This window comes from Myiozetetes cayanensis, unplaced genomic scaffold (assembly GCF_022539395.1).
Source record: "Myiozetetes cayanensis isolate MyiCay16 unplaced genomic scaffold, myiCay2020 scf4, whole genome shotgun sequence".
Classification (NCBI taxonomy): Eukaryota; Metazoa; Chordata; class Aves; order Passeriformes; family Tyrannidae; genus Myiozetetes; species Myiozetetes cayanensis.
The window spans coordinates 3,219,140-3,228,417 of NW_026087631.1; the positions used below are offsets into that span (position 1 = coordinate 3,219,140).

General features: G+C 37.7%; 1 protein-coding gene across 4 annotated transcripts in view; it reads left to right on the forward strand.

Moving 5' to 3' along the window:
- SYK (spleen associated tyrosine kinase) overlaps window positions 1-6,563 on the forward strand; it is a 44,885-nt gene extending 38,322 nt beyond the window's left edge. For all 4 annotated transcript variants that reach the window (XM_050329077.1, XM_050329079.1, XM_050329078.1 and 1 more), the window contains 7 exons: window positions 113-203; window positions 824-1,001; window positions 2,149-2,358; window positions 2,797-2,986; window positions 4,329-4,469; window positions 4,704-4,816; window positions 6,415-6,563. In XM_050329077.1, coding sequence (XP_050185034.1) covers window positions 113-203; window positions 824-1,001; window positions 2,149-2,358; window positions 2,797-2,986; window positions 4,329-4,469; window positions 4,704-4,816; window positions 6,415-6,487 — 996 coding nt within the window. In that variant the 3' untranslated portion in view covers window positions 6,488-6,563. The remainder of the gene's footprint in view (window positions 1-112; window positions 204-823; window positions 1,002-2,148; window positions 2,359-2,796; window positions 2,987-4,328; window positions 4,470-4,703; window positions 4,817-6,414) is intronic.
- The last annotated feature ends 2,715 nt before the right edge of the window (window positions 6,564-9,278 follow it).

Below are 9,278 nucleotides of genomic sequence, written 5' to 3' on the forward strand. Positions count from 1 at the left end.
CTCACCTGTGTGCCTCTTGCAACCACTACACCTTAATCCTTTCGGGGAGAAAGTGCTTTTAACTTACCTGTTCATTGTTAAACAATTAAAAAACTCTATTTGTGTGCTGTAGCTTCAGTCAACTATTGGACACCCATCTGAAGAAGCACCTTTCAACCCTTATGTGCTACAAAGGAAGAGAGGTCCTACAGAAGCAGAAAGAGGTAGGCAGGGTAATTTGTATAATTAATACAATTTTCTTCTTTATGGCAGACATCTCTCTCAACCCATATTTCTTTTTTGTGGTAAGTGTATATAACACCGTGCTATGTATTGGTGTAGCCACTACCATAACTCAAGCATGGTAGCTGAAAATGCCAGATGTCACCACCTACTCCCCTGACCCTAAAAAGCTAAATCCTTGAGCTTCATAAAAAGAATTCTGCCCTGTGGCATCCACAGTGCCAAGTATAAAGCAGTTAAAGCAGGGTGCCTAAGAATGAAGCACATGTGAGGCAGCATCCTGAGTGAAGAATTGTCTGAGGTAACTGATGAGAAGCAATAAGGAGAAGGGCCAAACTCTAACCCTTCTTTAATCCTTCTGTCAAGGGACATCCTGGTTTCACGTCGCACAGATGTTCTGTAGTTAAGGCATTGTCACCAGGTGGAATGTCTTTTGGGATGTTCTAAAGTGCATAGAGATGGACTGTATGTGGTGTCTTTATAACACCCTTGTAAGTCAAATACATGGATGACCCTGAACATAGAAAAGGTGACTATATTATCTGTGGCAGCAAAAAAATGTTTAAAATCATGTCCAATTTTTTCATTGTTTGAACTGCAGGTGATCAGAGAGAGGCCTTACCCATGGACACCGAGGTCTATGAAAGTCCTTATGCTGATCCAGATGAAATTAAACCAAAAAATGTCACCCTTGACAGGAAATTGTTAACCTTGGAGGAAGGTGAACTTGGCTCTGGCAACTTTGGTACTGTAAAGAAGGGGTTCTATAGGATGAAAAAGTAAGTGTTTCCTTCTATTGTCATGGTGTCTAATATGTAAAAGCTGTAGTCCTCACTGTTTGGAGCAGCAGTAATCTTTGCATGAAATTTGGGTGACAGACTGGGCTGCTTTCTTTCATTGTTCTTACACATAATGCGCTAATTTTTTGTCTGTAAAGCAGGGAAGTGCTCCTGATGGCTATTTTCTTTCCTGAGAGGGAAGTCCACTGCCTTCCTCTGTAGTTTGTATGGGCAGTTGTGTTATTCAGTATTTCCCACCTGCACAACACCTATTTCAGAAATAGTGTAGAGTCCCATGGACAGTTTACCTGTGCCAAAGAGGGTCATTTTTGCCTAAAATAAGTATGATAAATACCACCTCCATGAAGCTGGAGTGTTGATTTTCAAGAAGATAGAATATGTGGTAACCTCTTTTATCACAGACCCTGCTCCTACCTGACTGTTCACACATTTTCATAGGAAAATGCTATTTGTATGTTGTTTATGTCCATGGACTGCTTATGTATACACTCATCATTTGAAGCTGGAGGCATTTCTTGAACTGAGGTTTTCAGAGGCGGGAAGGATTTTTATTTTTCTAGTATAGTCTTTAGTGATTTGAAGGGCTCTGATCTCAGTTTGTGTATTTTTTAATCCTGTTTCACACTTGAGCTGTGTCGATGTCATCAGTCACTCCTTCAGTAAGCTCTGTGAACTGAAAATTGCAGAAGTAAATCTTAGGATTTCAGAGCACTGCCTTGGGGTCCTGCAATGCTGTTCTAGTCTCATCCCCAAAACATTTTAGTGTTCAAAAGTCCTTTATAGCTTTTCTTGTCAGAAGAGCTTTATGCCCTCCTTGCCAGAATGGGCATGAAAATTCTGTCCAGGGCATTTGTTTTCAGGCTTCTTAAGTTATTTTTTGTGACAATTTGTAATTTTCTCAGGCTCTTTTCATTCTCACTCTTTTGCTTAACTGTCTTCTGAGCTTTTGACAGAGAAATGTTCCTGTTATGGTTGGGTTTTTTTCCCCTCTGAACGTCAACTCTGTCTTTTGTCACGATTTGTACCACGTGCACAGAAACATCAGACAAAGATTGTGTGCATTAGTGCACGGCTTTTTCTTCAGCTTGTCCCAGAACTGGATTTTTTTTTTTTTTTTTTTTTGCAGGGGTGCCAAGCCAGTGGCTGTAAAAATTCTTAAGAATGAGAGTAATGATCCAGCCATAAAGGATGAATTACTGAGAGAAGCAAATGTAATGCAGCAACTGGATAACCCATATATTGTCCGAATGATAGGCATATGTGAAGCTGAGGCCTGGATGTTAGTAATGGAAATGGCTGAGCTTGGGCCACTGAACAGATTTTTGCAAAAAAATAGGTATGTAAGCCTTGATTCCATTTCATAGGGCACAGGTCATTTCTTTCAATTTTTTTTTTTTTTTTTTAATTTAAGGACATTTGTAAATTGACGTGTCATTAATATAATAATTGATGACTGTAATTGCTCTCCACTGGAAATTATTGTCTTGTGCATGTTTCCTAACTGTCAAATATTTCTGCCCAAAAAGTGTATTTTGAATAAATGAAAGAGTTCTCACATACCCTTCAGCTGCTCATTTACTGATGTGATCACAGGGAATCTTGCCCAGGACAGGTAGCCTGGGCTGCCTTTTCTGATTGAATCTTAGCTAAATGTAAGTGGATCACATTCACAGCTTGATATGGGCAATTTCATAGTAAAGATTTGTATTTGAGCTCCATGAAAAGTCATAAGAATGAACTACTGACCTCCGTAAAATTCAATTATGATTTTCAGACATGTCACAGAGAAGAACATAACAGAGCTGGTGCACCAGGTTTCCATGGGGATGAAATACCTGGAGGAGAATAACTTTGTTCATAGGGATCTGGCTGCAAGGAATGTGCTATTAGTCACCCAACATTATGCCAAAATTAGTGACTTTGGACTTTCCAAAGCTCTTAGTGCTGATGAAAATTATTATAAGGTAAGTTTTTAACAAGACATGAAAGCTTTATAGTAACATAGCTTAATAAGGCTATTTTCAGTGGAAGTGCAATCGGTTTTGCAAGCCTAAAATTAAAAATATTATGTATTATCCATTATTTTATAGCCTGATATTAGGTTACCAATTTTCAAAATAGGTGATTAACATTAAGAGATGTGTAGGGAGGAAAAAGTTAATCCCTTCTTTTGCTTGCCTACTTTCATTTACTTTTGGTAAACTTGCCATTAGAAGGTTGAAAATCATGGTGGAAATGAGATACTTCCTTATATAACAGGGGGAAAATGTATTTGTTGCAGACCAGTTCTCACCATGTCCAAGGAAAATACAGGCTGACACACTGTATTATGGACTAATAGAGCTGAATTAGGGAAGGTTTTTAAAAGAATATCATTGGTAAATAATAAATTAACCTAAGCAGAACTTGTTTAGTTTGGTTGAAATTCAAAGGACATCTATACAGCTAAAGGGATAAAATAATTGCCACATTTAAAAGGTGGAAGACAAAGACTGTAGTCATGTCTGCACCCTTTTTTTTTTTTTTCTGATATATCACCCTTGCAGTTCAAATTATTTTTTCCTTCTGCTTGTTTCCTTTCATCAGCTGTTTGAAACTAATAAGCCAGGCCATGAAACACTGCAGAGGAGGAGAAAGGACATGCTCCCTTCTGATGACCTTATAGGAATAATAACTACTACCAGAAAAGGCACCTTAAATCCCTGCCTCTAGCCCACCCAGAGATGCTTGCCCATCTCAGCCTCAGATGCTGGAGAATTAGTATCAAAGGTCTGTTCCCTTTACAGCTCCACAGGATGAAGGGGTGTCCTATCACTAGATCTAGCACTGTGCTAGGAGAGACTGATGCTTGAATGGTTGCAATGCAGTGCTGTGGCGTAATTTAATCAAGCTGTGGTTTGCCACAAGGCAGTCACCTTGCTTTGAAATAGAGCATCAGCTTCAACTATCCAGATATATATCTCTTACCCTCTGTGGAGGGCCTAAATTAAAAAAAAAACACTAATTTTAAACAGCGCCTTTTTAAATTCAATTGCACTAAAAAATTACTCCATGTCATTTAGCTAAGCTTTGGTTTACTGCAGATGTCCTTTCAGCACATTATTGTGAAAGTGGAACAATTTTGTAACACTTCTGAAGAGGCTGTCACCTATTCTCTCTAATGCTAACTACATCAGAAATGCAATGGTACTTATCACAAATGTGTGCAGATCTAAGTTATCTTGGCTTGTATGCATTCTGGTGGTGTTTACTACTTATCATTGCCTCTAGCCTGCTTTTTTCCCTTTCTGTTATGACGTATTTTAGGCACAAAGTCATGGAAAATGGCCAGTAAAGTGGTATGCTCCGGAATGCATGAATTTCTACAAATTTTCCAGCAAAAGCGATGTCTGGAGCTTTGGGGTTTTAATGTGGGAAGCTTTCTCTTATGGGCAAAAACCATATAAGGTGAGTGATTATACCTGGCCTTTTTTTTTTTTTTTTTTTTTTTTTTATTTCCCTGTAAAAATTCAGAGCAAATTTGAAACAATGCCTTTTCCTACCTTAAAAAGAGCTGTTGCAACATGTGAGTCAAAGGTGAGCTCGAAAATCAATTCCAGGCCTCTATTTGATTTATACTGGCGTATATATTGTAATCATTTGCAACTTGGACGACTGACTGTTCCGCTCACCCTGTTCCAGGGAATGAAAGGTGGTGAAGTTGCGCAGATGATTGAAAGGGGAGAACGAATGGAACGTCCTGAAGTCTGTCCAACAGAAGTCTACAGTCTAATGAAGTTGTGCTGGACGTACAAGTGAGTGTGATGTGATGATCTTTTAATAGAAGTATATCTTAATCTACATAATTAATAGTCAGAAAAGGGATGAGAGGATCATTTCACCATGTATCTTTTCAACCTCTTTTCATTACAACCATCCTCCAAACTAAGGAATCAGTTGCCCTTTCAGGTGAAAATTATTTGAGTTACAGAGTGTACTGAAAGAAGCTGATTTTGCACAACAGACTTTGCTGGAACATTTATGTACAAAATATAGGGTATCGTGAAAACCAAGTAATTCCACAAAAAGCTCAGTCTAATGTAGAAAGTTTGAAATTAAGCTAATAATTTTGTTTCATTTTGGATTGTATTTTGTTTAATCTTCACTTCCAAGTCTTTATCTTTACTGAAATTTCAAAGTCATACTGCCAAAATTTTTATTCCATTCTTCAATAGTAAGATGCTTTGACCTGTTTTCTCTTCTCTCACTTCTGTACATACTCAGATTGGCTCCCACAGTGGCCTCCAATCAGTGAGAGGCAAAACATCTTTTCCATTTCAGATCATACCTGATATGTCAGAACCTTTTTTTCTGGTTGATTACAATTCAGAAATCAGAATTAGGAAATATAGGGAAAAAAAATACATTCTACCTGATTTTTTTAAATAGTATATTGCAAAAAATTTTTAGAACAGTTTTACGATTTTCCGTTTTAAATTATTTTGTTGAAGTTATCTTTAGCTGTAGGAAGGCTCCAGAAAGTACCCAAAGTGACTGTAATGTCACTTATTATTCCAGTTCATCATCTGGAGAGTGTGAGTGTCCAACAAAGATCTGCATTTTGCACTGCTATGGTATTTCACTTTTAGGTACCTTGCTTCTTTGTTAGTTTTATTACACCTTGTACTCTAGAAAGAATGCGCAGCCATAAAATAACTCATGCCTTTTTGTTGGACCCAAAGAAAGCTGTAACAGTTCTATGTGTTATGGAGCAGTGAAATGGATCAGATTTTGTTAAGATTAAAAAACATATCATAAAGCAGGCTCATTTTTATTTTTTGTACTCAAATATCTTTATTATTAGAAAGAAGAAAAATTAAAAAAAAAAGAAAGTTCAAGTCAGGCAGAGTAACTATCCCAATATGTAATGTAATATTGTAGGGGCTTGTCAGTTAAACTGTGTTCTCCAAATAAAAAAAAAGGTGCAGACATAGAAGAAAGACAGTACAGTCACAGGGTGTCAGTAGGCTCCTCTCAGTGGTTCTAAGCCTCTCTGTGTGACTGTAATACCAATTGTAAGGCAGATATTACACCACAAATATTATTTTCTCTAGATTATCATTTTAAAAAATGAAGTAAAAAATTAAATTGAGCTGATTTGCCATTTCTTTCTTCTAGCACTTTCACTGACTACAGAGTTAACAGGCATGATGGCAAATCCACTCACTGGATGCTCTGTAGCGGCATTTGCCGCTTGGCATTAATTCTTTAGCCTCATTTTGGTAGCCTTCAAATACTGTGAGTGGCTTTAAATGAGCTGTCACTGAGGTAGAGTCCCAGGCATTGCAAGGCCCGTGCACCTTTTTTACAGCTTCCTTCCTCCCGTGCAGTGACACTTGTCGTCTTTCCACAGTGTTGATGACCGGCCAGGATTTGCTGCGGTGGAGCTGAGGTTGCGTAACTACTATTACGACATTTCCCACTAACAGGCCTGAAGAACAGCAGCTTCCTTGCCCTCCAGCCAGCACCCTCTGAGAAGCAGTTCAATTTCCAAAACCAAGAGACTTTGACTTCTGTACCTCCATTTTCACCCTGCAAAGCGCAGAGCTGAGCCTTGTGTCTCTCAGGTTGCCTTTTCTCGTGTTCTGCACACTATCCAGCCTGGAAAGAGAGTGTTGAGAGTGTACAGGACTCAAAGTGAACAGCAAGGCTGTCAGAGAGCAGATGCTTACACTTTTGCTGCATCCAGTTTCATTTTATTTACAGCTTTATTTGCATTACATTTGCAGTCCTCTAAAACCCATTTAATGATTTTGAGCTTCCTTCCTCTCCTGTATTGGGATCTGAATTGGAATTTAGATGTTCCTATTCATATTCTTAGCCCTCAAATGTACTGAGTTTTTGCAGCTTTCCCCCTCCTCAAGAAAGAATAGCATAAACATTTCTCATTGTGAAGGAAATTCACTGTGAAAGTGTATCAGTAGTTTTGACTGACAGTGTGTTTGATTTTATCACCAAGCCCCTTTAAAATCAAATCATATTCTTCTTAGTAGTAAAGTAGGCAAAGGAGAACTGGAAGTTTTGACTTTCTAACATCATCACCTCCTTTAAATGTGCTTCTCTTGATCCTCACCTCATGTGTGGAGCCCAGCTGTTCCTCAGAGAGTTATTCTTTTTTCCTGGTGAAACCTGGGAACTCAGGGGTTTGCTCTCATCTTGGAAAAATAAATATACCAGCCCCTAAGACAAAGAGTCTGGATTTTAATATAAACTCTACCACTGCATTCCTGAAAATATACCTGTGATGGAGCAGCAGCTAGCTTTCTCTGTGCTGGTTCATCCTGCTATAGACATACCTTTTCCATGTATCTATTTGGGTATACCAAAGCTCCTTGTGTTGTGTTCTGAGCAGCAATTGTTTCTGTCTTTTTTAAAGATCTTTACTGAAAAGCCTCCGTGAGAATTTCACCACACCTTATCACCTCTGTAGTTAAATTTCACCTCTAGCACAAGTACTTTAAAATGGGCACATGGACCTCAAGATTACTTTTTGTCTGCTCCAAAATCTTAGTATTTGTCCTGCTATCAATTCCTGTGGCCATCTCAGGAAAGGGTATTTGTCTTATCACTCTTCTGTAACACAGGGTGCATCCCCATTAAATTGGAAGCTTAGTAATAGTAATTACAAATAATGTAATTAACTCCTGATTCTGTTTTTACCTTTATGCTTTGCTTGTCCAATCTCATTTTAACTATTATCAATACCAAAATTTTGATCTCTTATTACTCACAAGCAGCTACTCTATTGTCATTTACATATATCTCAGGAGTCTACATACATTGCATCTGTTAGAGAAAGAGATTTTAGAAGAATACAAAGAATAAGATTTAGAGTTAGATATATTTATTGCATATGTCGGGTTAGAGTGTATGTGTTTATTTTTTGTGTGAACAGGATATTCTTAGAGATGCAGGGATTTTTTTTCTCTAGCAAAGAAATTGTGTGAGCAATTAAAGTGAGAAAGTGCAAAATAATTTTAGTAACAGATAGGACTACAAACAAATGTAGGATTTACTGATTTTTTTCTTTTTACTAAGGTTGTAGTCTATTTGTTCAATAATACCTGGTTACTTTTGGTAGTTCAGTCTTGGGTGTCCAGTGCAAGATACTTCAGAAACCACATCCTACTGAAAAAGATTGACTTTCATAGACCATGTTTCAAATGTGACCAAATGTGACTTATATTGAAGATGATTTATTTTTTGTTTTCTTTTTAAGAAACATTTTGCCACAAGACCAGCTTGAGTAGAAGTTAACCACAGTTACACATAGGTATTTTGTCACTTTAGTTGTGTTGCAGAGAAACTGTTATTTCTACATGTACAATTAGTACATTTATGGGGATATTAGTTACAAAAAATTGCACAAATCGCACAAATCTCTATTAACCAACAAGTGACAGTACTCAATTTCCGTGAATGAGAGATATACTTCTCTTTATCTCTCACTCTCTTTAAAAACAATTTCTGTTACAACAAAACTGGAGGATTATTTCATCTCCTCTCTTCTGAGTGAATGTCAACATCACCTTCCAGTGTTAGTTGATTATTCTTCACTATTACATAATAAAAGTTTACAATGAGAATACAAAGAATTGTGAAATAAATGGATTAGGTTTTAAAATTTAAATTAAAGACATTTTTACAAATGATGTTGTTGTTAAAAAGAATCCTTGAATATTTATAAGCTTTCTAAAAAAAAATGCTGATGCTGTGCAGAGTGTGTGTATGTGCTGAGTTACTGTGGTTGTTGTGGAAGACTGAGATTTTCCTATTGACGATGAAAGGTGTGTGATGGGACAGATAAGCCCAGTGAAGCCAGGGCTGAAGACAGAACTAGCAGGAAACTCCTAAAATATGTATGTTGTTATTACAACTCTTTTCAAGATGGTGTTTTAGCACAATACTGCGCTGGATCTGAAAGGTTGGAGGAGTCAGTGCAGTGCATCAGCTTTCTGCATAAGCATTCTGCCTTACAGGTGTCAGCTGTGCAGGATTTAAGTCGTGTTATATGACAATGGAGCCTCCATCCTGGGTGCAGACAGCTGTTCTAGGTGGTCTGAAATATAAAAACAGTGATACCTTAGTCTTTCATGTAGCTTTTGCTGCATGCCCAAGTTCTCAGGAAAGCGGCGTCTGGGTGGGTCTGAATGTGAATTTGAATAATTAACAACAAAGGCAGAAAGGCTGACAGCTCTTCAAGCAGCTTCTTGCCTG